Source organism: Cucurbita pepo, chromosome 12, assembly GCF_057944985.1.
Source record: "Cucurbita pepo subsp. pepo isolate OVF chromosome 12, ASM5794498v1, whole genome shotgun sequence".
Taxonomy (NCBI): Eukaryota; Viridiplantae; Streptophyta; class Magnoliopsida; order Cucurbitales; family Cucurbitaceae; genus Cucurbita; species Cucurbita pepo.
This window is the reverse complement of record NC_141809.1, coordinates 3631923-3659430: the sequence shown is the minus strand read 5'-3', so window position 1 is coordinate 3659430 and position 27508 is coordinate 3631923. Positions and strand designations below refer to the sequence as shown.

General features: G+C 38.9%; 3 protein-coding genes and 2 non-coding genes across 5 annotated transcripts; 2 read left to right on the top strand and 3 right to left on the bottom strand.

The window, feature by feature from the left end:
- Positions 1 to 2296: 2296 nt before the first annotated feature.
- Positions 2297 to 5700, bottom strand: LOC111806568 (uncharacterized). Its single transcript, XM_023691937.2, has 3 exons — positions 5522 to 5700; positions 2881 to 2963; positions 2297 to 2498 (listed from the first exon to the last, which is right to left on the bottom strand). The coding sequence occupies exons 1-3, from the start codon at positions 5598 to 5600 to the stop codon at positions 2469 to 2471; spliced, it is 192 nt and encodes a 63-aa protein (XP_023547705.1). The 5' UTR covers positions 5601 to 5700; the 3' UTR covers positions 2297 to 2468.
- Positions 5701 to 6308: 608 nt separating this feature from the next.
- LOC111807504 (protein KINESIN LIGHT CHAIN-RELATED 1) lies at positions 6309 to 9357 on the bottom strand. Its single transcript, XM_023693250.2, has 3 exons — positions 8812 to 9357; positions 6711 to 7610; positions 6309 to 6588 (listed from the first exon to the last, which is right to left on the bottom strand). The coding sequence occupies exons 1-3, from the start codon at positions 9333 to 9335 to the stop codon at positions 6348 to 6350; spliced, it is 1665 nt and encodes a 554-aa protein (XP_023549018.2). The 5' UTR covers positions 9336 to 9357; the 3' UTR covers positions 6309 to 6347.
- Positions 9358 to 11328: 1971 nt separating this feature from the next.
- LOC111810957 (small nucleolar RNA Z247) lies at positions 11329 to 11468 on the top strand. Its single transcript, XR_002817472.1, has one exon. It is a non-coding gene; the product is annotated as a small nucleolar RNA Z247 (small nucleolar RNA).
- Positions 11469 to 16095: 4627 nt separating this feature from the next.
- On the top strand, positions 16096 to 17943 carry LOC147789844 (uncharacterized). Its single transcript, XM_087129132.1, has 3 exons — positions 16096 to 16904; positions 16972 to 17234; positions 17804 to 17943. Exons 1-3 carry the CDS (start codon positions 16096 to 16098, stop codon positions 17941 to 17943), a joined length of 1212 nt encoding a protein of 403 aa, XP_086985258.1.
- A 4281-nt stretch (positions 17944 to 22224) lies between these two features.
- On the bottom strand, positions 22225 to 22296 carry TRNAG-UCC (transfer RNA glycine (anticodon UCC)). The gene has a single exon. It is a non-coding gene; the product is annotated as a tRNA-Gly (tRNA).
- Between the last annotated feature and the right edge of the window lie 5212 nt (positions 22297 to 27508).

The following is a 27508-nucleotide window of genomic DNA, read 5'->3' as shown; positions in this document are numbered from 1 at the left end:
TCACCCCTTTCTACATTTTTTTTCCATGTGAATGATGTCACTAGTCGAGGTGAGGGAGTGCTCAAGAGCTCTGCAGCTATAGTGGGGTGTCGACCCGGGACATCTATTTGTTTGTCATAACATTTATTTTGTATCTCAATCTCATTCTCTCTTTGGTAAACAACTTAAAAATCTCATGCTTTGTAAACGTTTTTATGTTTGGTTTAGTAATAGTGTTGAATGACTTAAAATCGCGCAAAATTTTACCGTATTTTTATTATCTTCGTTTTCATATATTTACTTATTATCTCTTTTGCTATCTCAATTAAGTTATTTTTCTATGACTCAATTATAGGTTAATCTTAAAGTACCTCAACCAGTCTCAAGTTTCATGTTCATACTTATAAAAGTAGTTAAAGGTTTCATGAAGAAAGCTCGGTGAGAATCTAACGGTGGCTGGATCACTGTTGGTATGGTTATAGGAACCGGAAGAAATGACACAATACCCCTGTAAGGTTGAGAATGAACTATTATGAGTTAGATTCGCACTAATTACCAAATCTCACAATCCCCCTTCCTTCGAGGTTCAACGTCTTCACTGGCACACCACTCGGTGTCCACCCGCTTTCAAGGCTTAGCGTCCTCACTGACACACTGCCCCGTGTCTTATTCAAATACCATTTGTAACGGGTCAAGCCTACTGCTATCAAATATTGTCCTCTTTGAGTTTTCTCTTTTGAGCTTCCCTTCCAGATTCTTAAAACGCTTATGTTAAGGAGAGGTTTCCATGCCCTTATAAAGAATGTTTTGTTTTTCTCTCCAACCGATATGAGATCTCACAATCCACTCCATTTAGGGCCAAACGTCATCGCTGACACTCGTTCCTCTCTTTCAAGATTTTATTTTTATCTCAATTTAATTTTTTTTTATTAATATCTTAGAATGTTAAAATTGCTTGACGATAAATTTAGGGAATTGACCGACATTTAAAGGAGTAAAAAGGTTTACAAAATATATTTTAATAATATTTATTATCAATAGGGGTTTTCAAAATTCTAATAATTTAAAGCATTTTGTAAGAGAGTGAAAAAAAGATCAACCTAGTCGAGTTTGACCCATTCTTCGACATGTTGGTGACTCACTAGAAATTATGCAAACTTACTCATTCCACACTCGACTAAAGTTGCCCTCTTTACCAAATGCTCATAATCCTGCCTTGAATCAAAGCTATCTCTTCTCAATTTGGGTAAATGTTGGCTCACTACAACTGATTTTTAGTAGATTTTCAACGACGTTCCTTTCTTCATTTCATATCACCCCATGCGTAGATTCACCCGACAATGTTTAAAGGCCTCCCATCTTGCGTTCTTGAGTGTCAAGAAGCCCCACAACACATCGAGGAACAAAACTGTTGGTAAGGATTGATTCCTTTCTTGAATCAATCTCCCAATTTTGATTTTACTTTTTGTCTCCTCAATTTCTTACTGACTATTTCTCTAATTGTATGAGGTTTCGACTTCCATGTTCTTGTTCTTTTGCTTTAAAATGATTTCAACATGCTCCAAACAACGAACTTAGATCAATCTAGAATTTTAGAAAGTTGATTCATTATACTTTTATCCCATAAAGAATTACTCATAAATATAGTTATTAAGTGAGAGAAAATGATGAGTAATTATATTGATTATCTCGTGGATGGGTACCAAAAAGTAGCCATATCAATCCAAAAAAAGCCATCGAGTAACTTAGAGATGCAAATTCAAATATTTGCTCATAGAGATGGGTAGCTTGTGATTTTGGAGCTACCAGTGCAATGGGTAGCCGTGCACGTTCTAAACTAATAATTTTTCGGTCTTTCGAATTGTGTTAGCATATCTAACCATAGGCATGATATGCGACAGAAAAGGTTGCTAGTTAAGCCACGGATCAACCTTGAATTCATGTCTGATGTTTGCTTCACTATCTTATTTTCACCTATCATCCCATTTGCATATCATAATGATTCTTAATGCAACTTAAACATTCAACTTTCATAAATGAACTCGAAAAACTATGTGAATAAAATAATTAATTCAAACAAAAACAACCAAAATGAAAGAACTTTAGAAACAAGGATTAAGTGATTCGTGTTTTAGTTCTTCATCATGTATACAATGAGGTACGCTCAATTTGACTTTTGCCAATTATCAACTTATCATCCCAAAAGTCAACGGTTTGATCTCACATTTGAAACAAACAAGAAAAGAAAATCAAACTGAGTTTTTAGAACTCAATTTATGGTGAAACCAAGTTTTGATAGGGCTGCTAAAAGCTGAAATATCTTGAAAATCAGTCTTATGAATTGGGCATAAAACAAGTGAATGTGTAGCAATAACTATTGCTATCCACCATGACGTTTAAAAAGATTGTACAGACTTATTTTATGGCAGAAGAGAATGATAATTGATCCATTAAGAACAACCTCCTTATGTCACCGATACCAATCATCCTCATTTCTTTCCAGTCATACTCGCAACCACCTACAAATTTGACAATACAGAAATTTACAATGAACATTGTAAGAAAAGGAATTATTAGTGACACCAAAATTGAGATTCATCACTAAAACGAATGAAGAAAAAATTTTCTCCTATCAAAGAAAGGGAAAAACAAGAAATTGTTGGTTTGTTTTGGGTAGATTTATTGATTGTTCCCCACTTAGATACTGGCTGGCATATGTGTTAGGAAAGTGGCAAGGAATCTCAATTACCAGAGGCTGAAAATGATAATAAGTACCAAAGAAACATAAACTTCAAGACATAAGCAAAGAAACTCACGTTTACATTTGGCCCAAATGATCCAACCAAACCAGGCAATCAGAAAAAAATGAATGTCTAAAACTTGTCAAGATTCCGTACTTACATCACTTAATACAGGCTGAGGAGCTTGCTTAGATGCTTCGTATGAATCCAGAATTGGCCTTACAACGGCAGGAAGGAAAAGACCTACAAGGTTTAATATGTAAGAAACCAAAATGTACACATATGTTTCATGTGGTAGCCAATCAAACCAAAAAAGCGCGTAAAAATTGGACTTGATCTCGCTTATCAGTTTATCATGAAAAATGAAGAAGGTAAGGCGGAAATTCCACCTCTCGTTCTCTCTTGCTTCATCAAGATGTTGAAAATGGATATTAATCAATGGAGTTTATTGGTTGTAGGGAAGAAATAAGTCATTTTTCTTTTAGTTCAGTTTTTGGTTATTGTGGTAAGAAACACAAAAAGTCCAAATGTAGTACCTTTTTAAGGAGGATAAACAGAGATAAGGATACTTATTTGTTGAAGAAAGAAACCTTTGAAACTTTAGTTCAAGGTTGCAGAGATTCATCCAATGCAGGTCCACGATTATCAATTTGATTGATTGTTTCCATGCTTGCATACAAGTTAGAGAAAACCCATGCAGCTTTAACCATGCTATATAAAAATTAAAATTCCAAATACTGGAAGTTTTGGAGTTCGAGTGGTGATGTCATACCTAGCGTTTGAAAGTTGAGATTCCCCTTTCAAGTACAAAAATTTGATTATGTTTTACACTTAGGGAGTGAAAATGCTAGATGAATCAGCAATGTCTTCCAGAATAAATAGAATGGGACCAAGGAGGGTGAAAAGCCAAAAGAAAGGTTTCCACCCCTTATACGGAATGTTTCATTCTCTTCTCCAATCAATGTGGGATCTCACAATCCACCCTCCTTAGGGGCCAGCGTGACGCTGGCACACTGCTCAGCATCTGGCTCTGATACCATTTGTAACCGCCCAAGCCCACCGCTAGCAGATATTGTCCTCTTTGGGCTTTCCCTTTCGAGCTTCTCTCAAGGTTTTTAAAACGCGTCTGCTAGAGAGAAGTTTTCACACCCTTATAAGGAATGTTTCGTTCTTCTATCCAATCGACATGGGATCTCACCGTAAGTGTTCTTTCATATTGCTTTATAGTTCTATTTGTTATTTTCTTGCCATTGGGGTCCTATCAATTTGCTATTGTGTTTCATTTAACAACTTGTAACTAGTTGGTATACATATGCAGGTAAGTGGCTCCAAACTCAGGTAGGTTGCTAATCCTAGGAGTGTTGGGGAGCACAGGGCTAATTGGCTGAAGATGCCCAGTTCTCAGTGATGCTAAATTATCGGTGGAACTTAAATCCAATTCTGGGAACAGATTTCCCCCAATCTATCTTGCAAAACATCTCCAAATGGAACGGGACATAGTTTCTCTGTGAAGGATGAACTTATAAAACCTTCTTTCTCAAATAACATTTGATAAGCTGAGCAAGAAGCCTCAGAATTATTATGAAATTGAATACCCAACATACAAGCAGTTTTAACTGAAGAAAGACCTCAAGAGTCTAAACTGCATAAAATCTTATCCCTTGGATTGCCACCTATATTAGCAATTATTTCAAACCCTCATTTCAGTGTTGTTAAGAAGTTCCAGATAGTCCACACTTGATGCTAAAGCTAGGTGGAGCATCTAATACTTTTGAGTGATGGGCAACATTTTCTTTTATAACTATAGCTAAATTAGGCAGAGGAAGCACATATGACTAGTTATGGCCAACATAGATATGAGAACCTATTTAGTGAAGACATGTCCCAATTCTTAGGATATTTGTAACGTAATTTTGAATTTTATCGGTAAGATTTTATAGATTCTTAGTATATGAACCATAGTTCGTCTTTAATGGTAAATCCTTAATTACTCTTTTTCATACTTATACTCTATCGGTTGTACATTTTCAACCGTGCAGTGTTATGATCTTGACACTCTCATGACAAGTTTTAAGGGGAGCTCAAGCCTCATTCACATTTTTCACCTATTTTCGTGGCTTTATCGGACCTTAGGTGAGGTTCTCCTTCACCAACCGAACACAACTCGTGCGGAATCTAAGCTTGTTCAACCACACATACTCCTAGTCAACTTGTCTCTACACTAGGCCTAGTCATATGGCTTGACCTTGCCTCTATTCTACGCCAAGGTCTCTCAAGTGCAACATCGCATCTCAGTCATCATCTTGGTTCCCAACAACGCAACCCATGCGTCATGATGTCATCCCATATCTCGAGATAGCTCGGTCATCTTGGCTTGCTTGTACAATTCTATTGAAAAGGTGTGTATGTCTTGGGCTAGCAGCTCACTTTGGTAGCTGGCTCAAAGGTCCAAAACTCCCATCTCGAACATTAATAAGCATTTAAACCAATAAATCCCAACATCTTAACCAATTTATGGTCACTAGAAACCCCGAAACAAAATATTCATAGGCAAAGCTGAATCCTACCAACAAGGTTGAAATACGAAAATCTATTTAGTCAGATAAAGGAGCTTTCAATCGACATTGTTTCTTCGCATCCGAAACTATATAAAATACCCGAAAAGAAAACATTTAAATATGATCTTCCCAATAGATAGATATGAGCGACAATTGAAAGAAAGCATATGATTTCATGGCATCGATCAAAAGAAATGAAAAATTGATCAATAATTAGGGCTCTAAACAGGAAAGAGCAAGTACCAATTCCTCCGATTAGACAAGATGCAACCACCACGGGCTCTTGAACTACGAACATCTTCAGCTTCTCCATGACCGGCATTTTCTTGAAGGTTTCGTCTGATTCGCTTCCTGAACTGAACGTTCGTGGCTTGATTCTTAGTAGTCCAAAGTTTACGAGTGAAAAGATTTGCGGTTTTCGGATTTATCATATTTTATTATATTTAATAAGTAAAGTGAATAAATAATTATTTTTTAAATAATAATAAAAAATAAACTCAACAATTGACTGGGTCGAACAACTAACCTAACCAATTTAAAATTTAGAATTAATCCATCAAGCCCAACTCAACCCAACCCGTACACCTTTAACCCATTCTATAGATTTGTATTATATATATATATTTTTTAAATTATATGATATAAAAACTATTAAAATGACTGAAAAAAATCTTTATTTTCCCTTTATAAACCATATGAAATATGATACCTTAATCATGCCACAAAAACTATGGAATAGATGACATTACAAAGATTTTGAATATTAAAGTGAAAATGAGATATCATGCTAAGTCATGAGATTGTTCCTTTGCATTGTTTTGTATTTAGATTTGCATGTTAAAATCATTCAAGTGAGATTGATCAAAACTGTTGTGAGGTGATTTGAATCACGAATTTAGAAACATGTTTTATTTTCTTTTGATCTTGATTATTAAGATAATCCATTCCAAAACTTTTCTTATGTGGATTCTTATAATTTTTTGGGTTCATGAATTGTTTAAATCTAAAAAACTTGATGCCAATTCAATTATCACTTAACTATGCGTTCGTTCATCGAAAGTAGAGGTTGTCAGGCTCTAAAACTGAACCCACCAGACCATATCTTAGTTGCTACCTGTTTCTTCATCCTCAAGGATTGGGAGGCAAGCAAATTTTGTAATGACTTAGCCTTCTTATTTCGAGCCCTTCCAGCCTCTTTTAACAGTTCCTGCAGCCTTCTTCTTTCCTCATCTACCTCTGGATTTGCAGTTCCAAGCATCTCTTCCCTCACTTTAAGGATGTCTTCTAATATCTCAATTGCTTCTTCCACCCTGCATATATTACCAACCAAATCATTTCCAAATTCAATACAAAATCGAAAGTTTAGAACCGAAACAACGTTCATCGATCAAACCGGTCATAACGCGATCACTATACGTATAACGTTGCATACCTCCCCATGGCATCATAAGCAGCAGCAAGATTGCTAGAAACAGCAAGAGTATGAGAATGATACACACCATAGTGCTCCACCAGCACCACCCTGGCCTCTTGAAACACCCTAACAGCCTCCTCAATTTTATAGAGCTGAACACAAGCCAACCCCATCTGGTTCAACACAACTCCAAACAACGCCCCCTTCTTACCCCCTCGCACCCTCCCAATTGCCCTCTCAAACACCCTCCTCGCCTCCCCATACTTCCCCATCATATAAAACATCACCCCCATTTGCGCCTCTATCCCCGCTGCCACCCGCCCCCCGCCGCCTCTCTCCACCACCTTCACCGCCCTCTGCAGTACCCCGAACGCCTCCTCCGCCTCATTCCCCGCTTCATACACCGCAGCGATCTCCACCAGCCCACTTGACACCTCCTCGTCCGTCGACCCTTCTGGTGGCTTTAGGTAAATCCTCAACGCGTTGTCTGCGTATGATTTCGCTTCCCGGGTCTTGCCGGTGCGATTATAGAGCTCGGCGAGACGGATGAAGAGCGAGGCGACGGAGAGATGGGAATCTCCTTTTGTGGAGTTGAAGATTGTGAGGGCTTTTTGGTATGCGAATATGGCTTCGTCGAAACGGCAGAGTGTGGCGTAGATGTCGCCGATGCTTACGTCGATTGCGGCGACCTCTGCGTCGTGACCGTGGGCGATCATGGCCATGCTGGCTAGAACTAGATGCTCTAAAGCAGACTCGGAGTCGCCTAATGCTTCACAAATTAAAGCCATTAGACGGCGGTCGGTTGCTTCTTGTGGGGATGCTGGTGGACTATGTTGTTTGTGGATGTCTAGTGTTTTCTTGCAGTATTTCTTTGCTTCTTCGAATTGCATTGCTTGTACGTGTGCCTCTGCTAAGTACCTATGATAAGTTCCATTGCTGTCTTTTTAAGGACGGAATTACTCAAAATTAAGCACGTATGTTTCGATTAATTCAACCCGACTTACAATTTTCGGTAAGGAACTTTGTGTTGTAGCTACTCATCTATTGCTATCGTTTCTATAACATTCCAAGTCCACCACTAACAAATATTGTCCGCTTTGGCTCGTTATGTATCACCGTCAGCTTTACGATTTTAAAGCGCGTTTGCTAGGGAGAGGTTTCCACATCCTTATAAGGAATGCTTTGTTCCCCTCTCCAACCGATGTGGGATCTCACAATCCACCGTCCTTGGGGGCCAGCATCCTCACTGGTACACCGCTTGGTGTCTGGCTCTGATACTATTTGTAACAGCCCAAGTCCACTACTAACAAATATTGTTTGCTTTGGCTCGTTACGTATCACCATCAACCTCATGGTTTTAAAACACGTCTGCTAGGGAGAGATTTCCACACCCTTATAATGAATGTTTTGTTTCCCTCTCTAACTAATGTGGGATCTCACAATCTAGTGTTCTCGCTGGTACACCGATCGGTGTCTGGCTCTGATACCATTTGTAATAGCCCAAGTTCACTACTAGCAAATATTGTTCGCTTTGACTTGTTACGTATCACCGTCAGTTTAAAGAGTTTAAAACACGTCTGATGGGGAGAGGTTTTCACACCCTTATAAGGAATGCTTCGTTCCCCTCTCTAACTGATATGAGATCTCACAACCAGCGTCCTCGCTGGTACACTGCTTGGTGTCTGACTCTGATACCATTTGTAACCGTCCAAGTCCACTACTAGCAAATATTGTTCGCTTTGGCTCGTTACGTATCACCATCAACCTCATGGTATTAAAACACGTCTGCTAGGGAGAGATTTCCACACCCTTATAAGGAATGCTTCATTCCCCTCTCTAACTAATGTGGGATCTCACAATCCAGTGTTCTCGCTGGTACACCGCTCGGTGTCTGGCTCTGATATCATTTGTAATAACTCAAGTCCACTACTAGCAAATATTGTTCGCTTTGGCTCGTTACATATCACCGTCAACCTAATAGTTTTAAAACACGTCTGTTGGTGAGAGATTTCCACTCCCTTATAAGGAATGCTTCGTTCCCCTCTTGAACCGACGTGGGGTCATGTTTCCATTAGTGTGTGTATATATATATATAGTAAGCAAGTAAGCAAGGTGGTACCTGCAAGTCTCAGCAACTTTAGGGTCAGAGTCAGGTAACGCATGAGTCTGGATCATCAACCCAGCTTCATAACAAGAAATGGACCGATCCAACTGCCCCAACATAGAATAAGTATCCCCAAGCTGCATGTACCCGGAATATTTTGCCAAAGCATGGTCCGGTTCGTTTCTACGTTCCACAACCTCGATCGACCGCTCGAGAACCGGAATGGCCTCGTCGAACTGCCCGAGCCGGCAGTAAATGGCAGCGACCATGTGCAAGCTCATGGGCAGCTCCACGCCGGGACTCGGAAATCTCTCGAACGACTTGGCAGCTCGGACTGCGTAGTCCAAAGCCTTGGTTGGACTCTCGCCCGAAATTATAGTGTCCCGAGCTAGCTTTAGTAGATATGGACCGTGGTCCGCGTTGTCGAGCCATGGCAATGTGGTGGTCTTGTGATCGTCGTCTATGGGTGGGACTTGAATGCGAAGATGGGGTGTTGCCATTTTGATGATACAAATTGGGGAAGTTGGCAATGTAACCATAATAATACCCTATTTATGTGTTCTTTTGGTTTTTTATTTTTTCAAATTAAAAATTGGCTACTTATTATTATTTTTTATTTTTTATTTTTGGGTTTAATTTGTATTAATAAATCAAGCCGTTGACTTTTGAGATGATAATAGATACACAATCGTAGCCGCGTGCTCAAACATAAATGGCATTGATTTTGAGCTTCCATGACATGTTATAGCGACTGAATTAAAAGAAATTTAGAAAAATAAACAAATCAAGAACATATAAAAACGCCAATTTTAGTATTTACGAACTAAAAACACATGAGGGAGAACTTAAAGACGTCATAAATAAAATTAGAGTGTTCGTAGGTTGGGTTGGATCGGTTTGAGACATTTTCTAAACCCAAATCAATTATTCGAGTTGTAGTTTTTTCAAATCAAACATTCTTTTTATTAAATATTGAACTTAACCCAATTCAACCTAACCATAATTTTTCAGGTTGAGTTGGTTTGAGCCGTAGTCGTCCATTTAAGATTTTGTTTTTAATAAGAGTAAAATATTAATGTGTAAAACATTTAATTAAGATTTATTTTTGAAATTTACCCTTCCAAAATAATTAAAAATTATTTTAAAATTTTTTTTGGAGAATAAATAATTATAAAAATATTTTAAAAATTAAATAAATATATGTTTATATTATTATATCGTAAGCAAAAATATATGTCTAAAGTTAACAACAAATTTGGACGGGTTCAAGTCAATCAAATCTAGTTTTAGGGGAACCCGTAAAATTTTCAATTATTTGAACTCAATCCAAATCATAGGGATTGGGTTTGATTGATCGGGTTTTTTGAACACCTTTGAATAAAATCGTATAAACATTCCAACAAATGAGATAAATGTTAACTAATTATATAGATAAACGAATTGTCGATCTAAATATAACTCAGTAGATAACTTCAAAGGTTGATATTTTGATCGGGCGGTGTGTCGAGAAACATGAAGAAGAAGCTAAGGTTGTTGGTGGTAGGCGAAGGTATTAATTGAAGAAGGTTGCGTAGAAGAAACTCTTTCATGATAAGGAAGGAGGAGAAGGTAGGTTTTGTATGAAAAGAAGAGCAAAAATCATAATGAGTTTTTATGATACAAACATTCTTTGCTTCTTCACCAATTCTTGCTTTTTCGGAATCTCTTTGATTGTTTAGTTTGTTTATATGAGTGATATGATTTTATTTTTGGGTGGAAAATGTTAAACCTAAAATAGATCATAACTGTATATACTAAAATAGTCTAAGATTTACTAGTTTATGATTTGAAGGGTTTGTTACCAAATCTATGATTTTATGGTTTGTTACCAAATCATAGATTTGGAATGTAATCTTCATTATACGCATCTATAAATACATGAGGTCGTGACCCATATAGGTTATCGTGCCATTCAATCTAACATGGTATCAGAGCCAAGGTTTATTTTTTAAACTCCTCGCCATGTCTTCTTCCTCCTCTCCATCCACCATCTCCAACACCGTCTCAACTACCATGGCGACTTTTGGCCTTAAACAATATCCAATCCCTCTACACCATGTTGTCACAATTCGTCTAACCAAAAACAACTTCATCATATGGCGTGCCCAGCTCCTCCCCTACCTACGGAGTACGAAGCTTATGGGCTACCTCGATGGCACCAATGTTGCACCTGCCAAGCTGATCCCTTCCTCAACTGCTGCTGGTGCTGAGCTGGTCTCTAATCCGGCCTATAATCAGTGGTATGATCAGGATCAACAAGTCCTTAGCGGCCTTCTCTCCTCCATGTCTGAGGAGATTCTTCATGATGTGGTTGCCGCTACTACGTCCAAGGAGGCGTGGGATACCCTGCAGCGGATGTTTTCATCGTCAACTCGTGCTCGCACTACTCAGATTCGTGTTGAGCTTGCCACGTCCAAGAAACGAGATCAATCTGCTGCAAATTATTTTTGCAAGATCAAAGGGCTAGCCACCGAGCTGGCCGCCGCCGGCTCTGCCTTGCAGGATGATGATGTGATCGCGTATCTTCTCGCTGGTCTTGGCCCTGACTATGATCCCTTCGTCACCTCAATGACTACCAAGAGTGAAGCCCTCACCCTTGATGATGTGTTTGCACATCTAATGACGTATGAAGCTCGCCAACTACAACACCAGGCTGAACTTCAGTTAAATCTTGGATCTTCTGCCAATTATGCTAGTCGTGGTGGTCAGCAGAAGAATCGTGGGCGTAGGGATCGCGGTCGTGGTCGTTCTCAAGGTTATGCACCCTCTCGTCCTGCTGGTGATCGTCGTGGCCCTTCTGCTCGTCCTTCCTGCCAGATCTGCGGCAAAGTGGGGCATACTGCTATCCGCTGCTGGCATAGGATGGATGAGTCCTATCAAGATGAACCTTCTTCTGCTCCTCCTACGGCACTGGCGGCTACTTCCTCTTACAAGATTGACCCAAATTGGTACAGCGACACAGGCGCTACGGACCATATCACCAGTGACCTGGATCGTCTCGCTGTGCGTGAACGTTATCATGGAGGTGAACAAGTTCAAGTCGGCAATGGAGCAGGTTTGCGTGTTTTGCATACTGGTCATTCTCTAATTAATACTGCTACTCGTCCTCTTGCGTTGCGTAATATTTTGCATGTGCCTGAAATTTCCAAACATCTTCTTTCTGTTCATAAATTTTCTCGTGATAATGACGTATTTTTTGAATTCCATCCTTGGCATTTTTCTATAAAGGATCGACAGTCGAGGAAAAGTCTCCTAAATGGGAGGTGTGAATCTGGTCTTTATCCTATTAAGCCATCCGATGTCGATAATCTCAAGCACGCCTTGGTGAGCAGATCTACTACTCACGCCCAATGGCATGCTCGTCTTGGACATCCTTCATCTCAAGTAATAAAATCCATTTTGCGTCTAAATAATATTTCGTGTGCTAGTGAGTCATCTTTGTCAGTTTGTAATGCGTGTCAGTTAGCAAAGAGTCATCGATTACCATATACTAGTTTTTCCCATAGGTCTTCGTCACCTTTGGAACTTATTTTTTCGGATGTTTGGGGCCCTGCACCTCCATCTGTTGGGGGTTTTAAATATTATATTAGTTTCATTGATGATTTCAGTAAATTTTCGTGGATCTATTTGATGCATGATCGTACAGAAGCTCCTCGTATATTTTTGCAATTCCAAGCTCATGTTGAGCGCCTCCTAGATACTAAAATCAAGTGGGTTCAATCTGATTGGGGTGGGGAATATCAGAAAATTCATAACACATTTTTTCGTTCCCTTGGAATTGGTCATCGTGTTTCGTGCCCTCACACACATCAACAAAATGGGTCTGCTGAACGCAAGCATCGTCATATTGTTGAAACTGGCCTAGCCCTTCTAGCTCATGCTCATGTACCTATTAAATTTTGGGACGACGCGTTTCTTACAGCCACATATCTCATCAATCGTCTTCCTACTCGTGTCATCGATAAAAAATGCCCCTTAGAGCTTCTTTTTCATACCCCACCAAATTACTCCTTATTAAAAATTTTTGGGTGTGCTTGTTGGCCTCATCTTCGTCCTTATAACAAACAAAAGCTCTCTTTTCGATCAAAGGAATGTGTCTTTCTAGGCTACAGTTCTTCACATAAAGGGTATAAGTGTCTTGACACCGATTCTGGTCGTGTCTATATGTCTAGAGATGTCATATTTGATGAAAATGTTTTTCCATTCAAGAGAGCCTCACCTAATTCTTCCCCAATCATGCAGTCGACGCATAATGCCCCTGATTTGTGCACCTTGCATTTGGGTAATAGCAGTACTAATTTGGAGAATGATCACATGCATATGTCTGGGCCTACTAACTCTTTGGATGCAGAAAATTTGGTGTCTACATCAGCTTCGGAATTGCCGCAACAATCCTCCGCGTCGCTGCCATTCGAATCGGCGTTGGTTGTTCCGCCAATGATTGAGGCATCGGCTTCTCCGCCAGCAGATGATATTGCGCAATGCCCGGTCGAATCCTCGGCCGTTGGTCAACCAACTGCTGTAGCATCGGTTGCTCCCCTCGCAACGGCTGATACGGCCGTCCCCTCAAATGTGGATCCTGCACCTACTACTCATCCATATGGTACTCGATTGAAGCACAATATCAAGAAACCCAAGGTGCGTACAGATGGAACAGTAACATATCTTGTAGCTCGGTCTTCTGCCTCTGAACCTACTTCACATATTACTGCTATGGAGCATCCCCTCTGGCGTCAGGCAATGAATGATGAATTTCAGGCACTTCAAAAAAATAAGACATGGCACTTAGTTCCTCCTCGTGCTGGTCTTAACGTTATTGATTGCAAATGGGTTTTCAAACTCAAACAAAAGCCAGATGGCTCTATTGATCGCTACAAAGCACGCCTGGTTGCTAAAGGTTTTAAACAGCAGTATGGCGTCGATTATGATGATACCTTTAGTCCAGTTGTTAAGCCCACTACCATTCGGCTCTTATTATCTCTTGCTATTTCTCGTGGTTGGGCTATTCGGCAGATTGATATTCAAAATGCTTTTCTTCATGGCCTTCTTAATGAAGATGTTTATATGAAGCAGCCCCCTGGATTTGTGGATTCTCAACACCCTGGTTATCTCTGCAAGCTGGATAAGTCGCTTTATGGCCTTAAACAAGCTCCGCGTGCCTGGTTTTCTCGCCTTAGCTCCAAACTATTACAGCTGGATTTTACACCTTCAAAGGCTGATGTCTCTCTTTTTATTTTTAACAAAACGGGCATTCAGATGTATATTCTCATCTACGTTGATGATATTATTATCATCAGCTCATCTTCTACGGCTACTGAGAAACTTCTTACACAGCTTCAGGATGATTTTGCCGTCAAGGATCTTGGTATTTTGAGTTATTTTCTTGGGATTGAGGTCCGCCATACTTCTAGTGGACTTATTCTGACACAACATAAATACATTCGAGATTTATTAGCCAGAACCAATATGCTCACCTCCAAAGGTGTGCCCACACCTATGCTTCCCAGTGAGAAGTTGTTATTGAATGGTGGTGAAAAGCTCTCACCTGAGGATACTACTCGCTATCGAAGTGTCGTTGGTGCTCTCCAATATTTGTCTCTGACACGTCCTGATATATCCTTCTGTGTCAACAGAGTGTGTCAGTTCATGTCCTCTCCGACTTCTATACATTGGGCGGCAGTCAAACGAATTCTCCGTTATCTACATGACACTATTGATATGGGTTTGTGTCTTACAAAGTCCAGCACTGATTTGTTGAGTGCCTTTTCAGATGCTGATTGGGCTGGGAATCCTGATGATCGTCGAAGCACTGGAGGCTATGTGATCTTCTTTGGTGGCAATCTTATCTCTTGGAGTTCGAGGAAACAATCGACAGTTTCTCGTTCTAGTACGGAAGCCGAATATAAGGCGGTTGCTGATGCCACTGCCGAATTAATTTGGATCCAAGTTCTCTTGCGTGAGCTCGGGATCTCGCAAGCGCGAGCGCCTAGCCTATGGTGTGACAACATTGGTGCCACCTACCTATCCGCCAATCCAATCTTTCATCGACGGACGAAGCATGTTGAGGTTGATTATCACTTCGTTCGTGAACGAGTATCGACTCGTCAGCTTGATGTTCGACTCATATCTTCCAAGGATCAGCTCGCCGATATCATGACAAAGCCACTGCCAGCTCCTTCTTTTAGCTATTTTAGGCGCAATCTGAACTTAGTAGTACATCGTCCAGATTGAGGGGGGGTGTTAAACCTAAAATAGATCATAACTGTATATACTAAAATAGTCTAAGATTTACTAGTTTATGATTTGAAGGGTTTGTTACCAAATCTATGATTTTATGGTTTGTTACCAAATCATAGATTTGGAATGTAATCTTCATTATACGCATCTATAAATACATGAGGTCGTGACCCATATAGGTTATCGTGCCATTCAATCTAACAGAAAATAATATAATATATTCTTTTAAACATACTTTTGAAGTTCTGAACGGTTCTCGTACATTTTACAACCCTATCAAAGTTTGAAAACGGTTCATCAGGTCATCGTACTCTGGATCTACTAGATGGTGTACCTTATCTCTAAGAGACCAAATTTTTTGATTCGTAAAGGTTCCTTTGTCACAATAGTGAACAACCAATATTTTGAGTTGATGCGCGACCTCATCATATCTCATAGGACAATATGGCGTCTCATCTAAACACATTGTGTAAGGTTAACTGGGAATCCTTCAACAGGAAATACTATACAATTAACGTATAGGGGAGGAAACCTGTGTGCCTGCTAACTACTAAGTCTACCCACGTGGTTCATCGCCCCTTCTTAGGGCTAGCTTACAGTACAATGAGCGCGTATCGGGGATGTTGGGAATAAACTTAAATGAAAAAGAAAAAGATTTTAATAAGGTTTTTGAAATTGAGTCGTAATAAGGAAAAGGAAAAAAAAAAAAGTTATGTGATATAGCCAATTTTAGATTTTAGAAACCTATAAATTAATTCATTTTCCATGTAAAAAGTAATAGAGCAAGAGTTAAGTACACTGTAATAGAAGAGGGCTTTTCAGAATTTCTTTGTCTCCTTGTCTCTCCCCTCTCGACATCTCCTTCACAGCCTCGTGAATGTTATTTTAACAAGTTAGTTTCAAAGCGAGCGTTTATTTCTACGAATTGGTATCAGAGCGGTTTTTATTTTCAACAAATTGGTATCAGAGTGAATTTTATTTCAACAAATTGGTATCAGAGCTAATGACGAACATGATAGGACAATGCCGCTACCACGATTGACGAAGACGAACTACGAGAATTGGAGCATCCAAATGAAAGCTCTTCTCGGTTCTCAAGACGCATGGGAGATGGTCGAAGAAGGTTTCGAAGAACCGAAGGATACCACCGGTTATACGGTGGCGCAAAACAAGGCACTAAAAGAATTACAATCAAATGATAATGCAGCATTATACATGCTGTTCCGGGTTGTTGACGAGTCGGGCTTTGAGAAGATTGCAAGGGCAACTACTTCAAAAGAAGCGTGGGACACTTTAGAAAAAGTGTTCAAAGGAACCGACCGAGTCAAGCAAGTGGGTCTCCAGACTCTGCGTGGCGAGTTGGAGAGCATGAAGATGGAGTCAGAAAATGTATCTGACTACATTACGCGCGTACAGACCGTGACAAATCAACTAAATCGAAATGAAGAAATGGTACTCGAGACGCGGGTTGTGGAGAAGATCTTGAGGTCGTTAACCGACAACTTCGAGAATGTTGTATGTGCGATAGAAGAGTCAAAGGACCTAGCGAAGTTCACGGTCGATGAGCTCGCCAGTTCTCTCGAGGCACATGAACAACGTAAGAAAAAGGAGGAGACACTCGATCAAGCACTTCAAACCAAAGCATCAATAAAGGATGAAAAGGTACTCTACTCTCAAAATATTCAAGGTAGAGGTCGAGGAAGTCGTGGGAATGGTCGAGGTAGTCAAGGCAACAATAATGAAGAAATCTATAATGAGAAGAGACTATCGAGCCAAGTAAATTGGCGTGGAAGAGGACGCAGTCCAGGAAGAGGTAGCCGATCAAACATTCAGTGCTATAATTGTCAAAAATATGGTCATTATGCGAATGATTGTAACTCCGAAAAATGATTGTGGCAGAATGGGGCACGTTGCAAAAGCTTGTCGAGCTGGAAAAAGGGTGGAAGGAACAACCAACCTAGCCATGGAAGACGTAACAGATGAAGGTCTTCTCTTGATGGCTCAAGATGAAGAGAACATCAACAACGACACTCTATGGTACCTTGACTTAGGGGCAATCAACCATATGTGCGGTCACGAGCACCTATTCAAAGAAATGCAAAAGATTGAAGATGATCATGTGTTAGTTGGAGATGCGTCAAAGGTGGAGGTCAAAGGCCGAGGTACGATACATTTCTTGCAAAAGGATGGTGTAATGGGGTCAATCTAAGATGTTTATTACGTACCAGACCTCAAGACCAACATATTGAGTATGGGACAACTCATAGAGAAATGTTACTCGATATTCCTAAAGGACCGCCTGCTACACCTGAAGGATAAGAAAGGGCGTTTGGTTGCTCGAGTCGAGATAGGAAGAAATCGGATGTACAAATTGAACTTAAGAAGCATACGAGAAAAGTGTTTGCGAGTCGACGTAGAAGACAAGGCATCACTGTGGCATCTCCGCTTTGGTCACCTACATCATGGTGACCTAAAGGAGTTAGCGAAGAAGAATATGGTATATGGGCTACCAAACATGGACTTTGAAGGAAAATTTTGTGAAGAATGCGTGCTCAGCAAGCATGCGAGAACCTCAATTCAAAAGAAGGCTGAATTTTGGGCTAAACAACCTCTCGAGTTGATCCATACAGATATATGTGGACCAATTAACCTTGAGTTCTTCAGCGGAAAGAGGTATTTCATTTCCTTTATCATGATTACTCACGAAAAACTTGGGCTTACTTTCTGAAAGGAAAATTTGAGGCACTCGAGGTGTTCAAAAAGTTCAAAGTAATGGTGGAGAAGGAAACTGGTAGACACGTCAAAGCTGTACGATTCGATAGAGGTGGCGAGTATACTTCGACGGCTTTCATGGAGTACTGCGAGGAGTAAGGCATAAGGCGATTTCTAACTGCACCATACACCCCTCAACAAAATGGTGTGGCCAAGAGGAAGAACTGGACCATTCTTGACATGGTTCGCTCAATGCTCAAGAGAAAAAGGATGTCAAAGGAATTTTGGGCAGAAGCCGTGCAATGCGCCATCTACGTACAGAATCGATGTTCACATGTGAAGTTAGATGATCGAACACCACAAGAGGCTTGGAGCGGACAATAGCCTACAATCTCTCATCTCAAAGTGTTCGGTAGTGTGACTTATGCTCATGTACCAGATCAACGAAGAACGAAGCTCAAAGACAAAAGTAAAAGGTATACCTTTATTGGATATGATGAGAAGACAAAATGATACAAACTATCTTACCTGATTAGCAAGATGGTGATAATGAGTCGTGATGTGCGAGTAAATGAAGCAAGTGAATGGGAATGGAATAATTCGACGGAAGTCAATATCGAAGTTGGAGAATCATCAGTCGCTGCGCTAACAAGTGCACCAATAGACTCAGAAATTTTCGATGATGAAGATGAACCACGACAACCCAAAATGCAAAGTTTGCGAGATTTGTATGATTCAACAGATGAGGTACATCTTGTATGTCTTCTGGCAGACGCTGAAAATATCATCTTTGAAGAGGTGATGCGCAGCAGATGTGGCAAAATCCTGATAGAGGAGACGAGAAAATCGAAGAAAGATGAACAACTGAATAACAAAGAGCCCGAGCTCGAAGAGAGAGAGCTCCAATGGCCAGAAAGGCAATTCAAGAAAGAAAGAAGAAAGATGATGAAAATGGAAGAAGAAAAGAAAGAGTTAGAAATAAAGGTCGAAAGGTTAGAGAAGGAAATTGGTGAGCTGAGTGAGAGTTTCTCCTATCTCAAACAGGAGATGGAAGAGAATGATATGGTAATCTTTGAACTTGTGAAGAAAGTTGAAGAAGGTGTGAAGAAAGAGAATGACTTGTTAATGGAGATTGATGCTCCGGTGGACGAGCTAGTGAGGGAGGAGAAAGATATAGAGATGTTGATTCAACAGAGAAACTTACTCGACGTGAACGTGAATCAAGTCCAACAGGAGGCAGTGAACTTACGACACACGATTGAGGCACTCACTCGTGATAAAGCCGAAATGGAGGAAGCAAAATTGGAAGTTGAAAATGTCGTTATGGACTTTCGAAGGGAATTGAGTAAATTGAATGGAGCTATGACGTTTGAATCGAGCGTGGATGAGAACGGGAGAAATGAGAAGTTGGTATCTCAAATGGCCTGTTCTCGAGAAGCTCTAAATGAAGTCTCATTAGAAAAGAACAAGCTCAGTTTGCCGCTCGAGGACAAGAAGAGGAAATTGAAGAAACCACGATTGAGCTCGAAAAAACGAAAGCGGCACATGTTGAATCATTAAATAAAACATTTAAGTTTATGGGGAGTTTTGTTGGGAATAAACTTAAATGAAAAAAAAAAAGGGTAGTTTTTAATTTGGTTAATTTTAGTAAGTTTTTGAAATTGAGTCCTAACAAGGAAATGGCCAAAAGAAAAGAAATGAAGGGTCAATGATGATTCTTGGGGAGTGACTTATGGGATAGCCAATTTTAGATTTTAGAAGACCTATAAATTAATTCGTTTTCGGTTTTAAAAAGCAGAGCAAGAGCAAAGCAAGAGTAAGTACAGTGTAATAGAAAAGGGCTTTTCAGAATTTGTTTGTCTTCTTGTCTCTCCCCTCTCGACATCTTCTTCACAGCCTCGTGAGTGTTATTTTAACAAGTTAGTTTTAGAGCGAGCGTTTATTTTTACAAATTGATATCAGAGCGGATTGTTATTTTCAACAAATTGGTATCAGAGCGAATTTTATTTCAACAGGGGACCCCTGACCATTTCAACACGTGATAGCGACACTTGTCATGAGCTAAACTACATATATAGTCCCTTTTCTTCACTACGAGGTTAAGACATCACAACCTAGGTTCTTGACCTCTTTCTACAAATAATAGTATTTCCTCAAGTCGCTACGACACGCTATCCTGTTTGACCTTGGCAAACTCGACGATACCTGTTCCTAGATGCCTACTCCTTGGTAAGGGCAATACTAGGTTTGACCTAGGTCACCAAATAGTACTTTTGAGGTACCAGAGACAATAGGAGGTGGTCGTGCTGTGGTGATACCATTCATGCTACTCGCGCCCTCGTAAGCACTCTTTATATTTCTTGGGTGTCGTCGGGGTCTACTAGGATCTTAGAGTATCTAGGAAATTTAAACCTCAAACTCCTATTTTTAGGACACTTGGAACTAACACGTCGGGGATAAACTAATTTTTGGGACCTTGTGGTGTTGACCACTGATCATCGCTCATAACCCTAAGGTGCTTGGTGTCACAGCCTCCCTGAGGAAATTAGGTCATGACCCTACATTCAAGACAGAGACGGGGCGACCCTCACATGGCGCCCATCTAGCCACGTAAGGGCCAAGGTAGAATAGTGTCATGAAGTGACCAACGAGGACGGTGCATTGTCCTATACACCAAAAGTGTGCATTAAAGCCAGCTGAGGCATAAACAAAGTTGGAGAGAACGAGAGGATATGAGTGTCAAATACAAGCTTGGAGAGGGCCAGGTAGGGCCTTAGGCCATAACCTCAAAAGTTGAGGTTCCGATTTTAAGTTAACTTCATCTATATGAAAGATGAAAACTCACCATATTTAGTTCCAATCAGATATTCGATGGACACTCCACATGGTTCTATAACTGCTCGCCAAATTAACGTTTACTCTAAAAAGATTAGAAATGTGACAAAATGTACTGTAGGTCTACCACCCTGGGCTATGTTGCCTAACAAATTACCCTGTGGCACTTATGTGTGTCATAGTATGGGTGAGCATTGCGAGACGAGCGTCTTGGGTTACTTCCTTTGAAATAGGTCTTTCAAGGATAGTGTCAGATGATACTTATGGCCGATGTTGTGCCCCATCCTATGTGTGAGAGGTTGATATATGTACTCACTATCTACTACGATCTCGTAAATAACAGTATTTCTGAACAAGTTCCCGGATAACAACCCTAAGGGTTTTCTTATTGATGATAGTGACGATATGGATGATAGTGACGATATTGATGATAGTGGCGATATTGATGATAGTGACGATATCGACCGTGACCTTGATACGGAGCTGGAGCTTCTAACTATGATGAATGCGCCGCTAACTATGGATATGATGCCGGAAATAAACTGATTTTATATCACCCTTCAATTTGAATTAGCAAACGCAATGTCTCCTTGCATAATATGGATTCCAAACATTCATGATCTGGATGTGAATGCATCGAATTACTTATCCCTTGGTCTATTAGTGAACTATCTCTCGAGGGATTGTGAAAGATGTTCCACTAGAAATATTCTTGTTATTGCTTCGACCTTAGCATGGACACGAGAGCGTTCACACCTTGATGAGAACCCATATGGATGGATGCTTGGGTTGTCCCAATGAGATGAGCAACAAATGAGTTGGTTTCGATAAACATGATGGAGCAAGCCAAGATGGTCAATCTATCCCAAGATATGGGATGGTCTCATGATGAATGAATTGGTCGATGGGAACCAAGATGGTAATTGAGATGAGATGTTGCACATGAAAAACCTTGGCCTACGGTAGAGACAAGGTCGAGTCGGATGGCTTGGTTTAATGTAAAAGCAAGTTGGCTAGAGTGGTAGACGATTGAACATGCACATACGAGTGGCATTTGTAGTCGAACAAACTTAGATTTTGCACGAGTTGTGTTCAGTTGGTGGAGGCGACCCTTGCCTAAGGTCTGACCAAGCCATAAAGTTTGGTTTGTCATCTTAATGAGGCTTGATTTTACCTTAAGGCTTAACGCCCCATAGTTGAAAAAGTACAACTGTGACACGGCCTACTAAAAATGTACTAACCTCGGTCAACATAAAAAAGAGCTACCTCTGGCGTCCTATTCGCTCTTGCATTTTATCCTAATACCGTTGGACTACAAACGCTATCAAAAGTAAGTTCGAAGTATCCATATTTCATAACACATCATTGCACTTCTTAAAGTAAGTGTGCGTTTGCCGGGAGTCGAACTCAAGTCTATTGCTTGGAAGACAATTATCCTAACCGTTGAACTACAAAAGCCTTTAAAAGTAAGTTCATATTTGAAGATCTACTATGATGTTGGTACTCAAAGATAAATGTATACGGAGGAAGAGCACACTGTCTAGTCATGAATATCATCATCGCACCCGCATTTCGTAACACAACATTCCACTTCTTAAGTAAGTTTGCGTTTGCCGGGAGTTGAACCCGGGTCTATTGCTTGGAAGGCAATTATCCTAACCGTTGGACTACAAACGCCTTGTTCTTTGCAATTTCGTAGTTAAGATAAAACAATTATCATAACCGTTGGACTAACCGTTGTGTAATCATACATAAAACAATTTTTATGACCAAACTGATAGTTAGCCACCTACTTGGTTGCCCTAGGAAGAACTTACTACGACCCATTAATGTTAGCTTAACTTACTTTCTGAAATTTAATTCTATCTAAAGAGTTCGAGAATCATAAATTAGAATTCCACCCTAAAAATTGGTTCACCTAATTACCTAATTTTGTATAAAATAATCTAAACTTTGCTCCAAATAATTTAAACTAACTATAAGGTAGTCATATTAAACTTAAACGCTTCTGAAGTGTTGCAACTAGTAGGAAAATATCTGAGTATATCAGACTCAAGTTGAATCCGACAAAAAAACTGGTTTAAAGCCATCAGAAATGTATTATCTGATTGGCTCTAAATTGCTCAATTGGAATGAAAGGAAGTAATTGTTGTAACTTAGAAAATCAAGGGATCTCCCGTTTATAATAGAATCCAACTCCCTGTTTTCTCAACCTAACCAATATGGACAACTTTCGTACACATAATGGAAACATTTTTTTTGAACGGTTGATTGCCCACGTGTAACCACTAGTTTTATAACTCGCCCCCATTTCACGTTCTCGTTTTTATTTTAACCTAATCGTTATAACCAAACAATTTCAAAGCTAAAGGTAAAACTTTAGAAATAATACCTATTTTGTGTTTCAAATAGTTATATGAGGCAGTAAAGATGATGGAAAATGGTTAAAAACATGAATTCATAAAACTGTACAGGCAGATACAGTTTATGAATTATTATGACTCATACTTTTTAACCCTAACAGAGGATCAAAGCTTAAAAGCAAAATATAAGCACAGTGAAAGAAGAAGAAGAATAGGGTGAGTATTCATGGGGTAATTATGAGGTTACAGAGCGGTCAGCTACACACAGTGGGAACTATTTTCACCTGGCAGTCAATTTCACATTTGACCTAATTTTGAGGCCTCTCAACCACCAAATTAACCTATGTCAAAACCCTTATTCTTTTAATTTAATCTTTTCCGCAACCTGAATCTAACAGAATAAATACAGCTATCCTATGCATGTATCATATCAAATTGCAATGTCGTCATCAGCGGTATATGGATACCTTACCTTTACCTGAAAAATAAGAGTAACACATGATTTGAGTATTTTAAGAAATACTCCGGAAGTGACCTCCCATATCGAGGTTAAATGCAAGTTCATGCAATCGTGAGTGGAACCTATCATATCAGTCTATTTGTCTACGACGGCTATTCTAAACGGGTAATTGGATGTGTATTTACTTTTCTACACACGGTCTACACGTTCGAGTATGGACCCACTAGTCGGTCGCACACCTCTTGGGCCCCTTTCTCGTTGGGCGAGCATTCTCTAGTAGCTGTTGATGTCGGATACTTGTTAGGAACAGCGACCGTCATAGCAACATTTATGGCAAACACATAACACATGCAGAACCACGGGGAATGCGTCATCATACAAATATCAAATTTTAACCAAACCGATAGTAAGGTCACTTACTTGGTTGACTTAGGCTTAAGCTACTACGACCCCTTGATGTTAGTTTAATGCTGCTAAGTTTAGTTCTGCCTAGAGGAGTCTTAATTCTGCCTAAACGAGTCCAACATAATAAATTAGAATTCTATTATGAGAATTGGTTTACTTAATATTACTAAAATAATTTATACTTGCTAAGCCTAATTATGCATAAATACTTTAAACTTGACTTAAAAAATTTAAAATAGAAGGTAGTCGTACTAATCTAAACGCTTCCAAAGAATTGAATCCAGGAGAAAAGAGTCCAAGAATATCATACCCAAGCCAGCCAAAATGTTAACCTAGAACCGTAAAAAAAATGTACTCTCGAATTGGCTTCAAAACGTTCAGGTGGAATGATAAAATGAAGTGAGGGGCCTCCCTTTTATAGGAAAGGCCAACCCCCACTTCTAAGTAGGGGTGTACATGGTCAGGGTTGGATCGGTGTGGGGGATTTTTTTGACCAAACCCAAAAGTTCGGGTTGGTTGGATTGGTAACCCAACCCAACCCGAAACTTTTCACAACCCAACCCAACCCAACCCGCTATTTTCAGGTTGGGTCCGGGTTGGGTTGTCAATTTTTTTTTAAAATTTTATTTATACACAATTTATAATTATTGGGAAGATAAAATATATTAAAAGTTTACCAACACAAATTAATCTATAATTATTGACAAATAATAATAATAATAATAATAAATTCAATAAAAAATAACAAAAATAAATATGTATTTGACTGACGTCCAACTTGGGCATGAATGTTCTTTAATTAGACTCAGTACCACTCTGACAAACTCACTAATACAAAAAAGTTCTTAATATATTTTATATATTTTAATTTGGCTCGGGTTAATTCGAAGGTTTTGCCCATGAACCCAAAATCGAACCGATTTAGTTCGGGTTCAGAAAAATGAACCCAACCCTACCCGAATGCTAATCCAACCCAACCCAACCCTTATAGTTCGGGTTGGGTGGTCCGGGTTGTCGGGTTGCCGAGTTGAATGTACACCCCTACTTCTAAGTTTTAAGCATTTTTTTTTTAATTTCAAATTTTTGAGTTATTATATCATACACATCTAAAAGAAACTTTCGTTCTCGAAAATATCTTAATCTTCAAATTACTCGGGTATTTCTCCTTCATCTCTTCTTCATGTTTTCACATAGTGTCTTCCGCTGCTTTACGGTTTTGTAAAGAACATTTTCCTCCTACAAAAGACCTCCACTTTCTGGGCTAAAATTCTTCTTGGTCTTTTCTCGTAACTTGGGTCATCATCTACCTATAAGGAATCGTAATCAACGATGTGAGTCAGGACATCCAAATTAAGAACGAGGCAAACAATCTTATGTTCATTCGTAAATATGAGGTTTTGAGTTGCCTTAGTACTCTAATTAGTTAACTATTCATAACATCATTGAACTTTATCAACCTTCGTATATCATCCAGCACATCATTGTACTACGGTTTATATTAGCAAATTCCTTAACTTTTTAAAGTTATTCCGACATACTCATTGTAAGTGCGAGTCTCACCGACTCATTGTAAAGCTATTCCAAAAGAATTCATGTGGTAAGTTTCATACTCATTGAATGATCACCGACATACTCATTGAATGATCATCCAATTTCATACATAACCTTATCACGTCTTATTGAGCATTCTCCTAAAATTTCATGAGCAAAAGAATTCATGTGGTAAGTTTGTGGTTCATGCTCTTCATTGAAATCAATATTCATGTAGACACTGAGATTGAAAAACCTTAAATACTTAACTTCAACCTTCTCACTTCCCTCCGGCCTTGCTTCCTTTCATCAATTAGATCAATATTTAATCAGTTTCTTGCATTACACTGTCTTCTTAGCAATATATTTTTTTTTCCAATACCAATACTTTAATTTCATATTTACATACTTCATAGTGACAAATTTTCTTTCAACTCTACCACTTTAATATTTATAGCAGACTATAAGATATTGTCGTCTATCAAGCTTTCTTGGTCATTTTCGTTTGAAACTACTTACTCGTTAGTATACGTTGGTCAAGGCCAACCAAGGAAGTGAGCTTATAGTTGGAGTTGGAAGAATTGTATGATATATGATGACGCATGCCTTGTGACCCCTGCATGCACCATAATATCATATTATGTTTATGTGTACTATGTAAAGACATATGATGCTATGTCATGTGTCTATACGATATCCATTATTCCATGATATGAATGAAATGAAGTCATGTTACGTTTTGCCATGTAAAGGTATGGAATAGATTATGTGACGATATAAGATGAAAGTCATGATGCTTTGATAAGATAAGGAATCACTACAAGGGGAGTAAGATTCTGATTACCTTGTTGATCGAATATCTCAATGCAAGAACATTGTTTGAGATTCGAATCACTCCAGAAGCAAGATCGATCATGTCGAGCTTCAATGATTCTTGTTGATCAAATATCTCAAGACAAGAACACTTGATTGAGATCGAATCACTCCACAAGCAAGATTGATCATGTCGAGCTGGAATGATTCTACATGCAACCTAAACTACATAGAATTGCAAAGAAACTTAGTCATTGGCTAAAGAAGAGCACAAATGCTTATTTTACTATATTTTCCAAGTCTGCTCACAAATACAACATATAAGGCTTTATATAACCTCAAAAATGAAACTACTAAAGGTAGTACAAGAGTTGTAACATTCCTATTTTATGGCCATAATTAGCCATTATGTAAATGTAACCGAAATTAAATAAAAAGTCTTAAAATACAATAACTCTAAATTACTCTCAATTGTAACCCACCCAAAATTGACAACAATCAAACTTCATTCTTCTTCAATGTAGCATGAATTGAAAACATCTTTTGATAATTTTGACAACTTTTTCTTCACATATTCATTGAAATATATTGTATGATTGATGTCTTTTGGTTCATATCATGCTTACTATGTATACACGATGCATATATGTACGTTTTGCCATATAAAGCTATGCAATGGTATTTGAAGTTAACTGGTAGGAGGGAGAGAGAGATTAAAGAATATATAGTGGAGGGTAGATAGATGATAGAATTATATGATAATTGAGTAATGGAGAAGGTGGGCTGCAAAATGGCAGAGCTGGGGAAGGGATTTGACATTTACGTGTTGTTGCTTTCTCTGTGTTTGTTTTTGTTTTTTTGTGTTTTACATAAAAGTAAAACACAATTTTCAAGACACCTTCAAATGTCGACTCTTCTCTTCTTCTTCTCGGTAAGATTTTAGTTATTAATATAATATGTATTGTGAATAATTAAATTTTTTAAAAATAATTACACGTAAAAAAACAATCCGACAACTTAACTCAACTCAACCTAAAAATAAATGGTTGAGTTAGGTTAGATTGTGAATTCTGTTCGGATTGCTTGGATTACGAACCCACGAATTAATCCAAAAGACTTTTCACCGTATATCTCTTCGAACATGTATATTTTAAAAAAAAATTTAAAAATTAAATAATAAATAGAAAAGTATAAAAAAGAAAATAAAATTAGAAAGTGTAAATATTTTAGAATGAAATAATAAATTTAATATAACAATAATAATAATAATAATAATAATAATGATGATGAAACGACATTGGGAAATCAAGGGAATTGA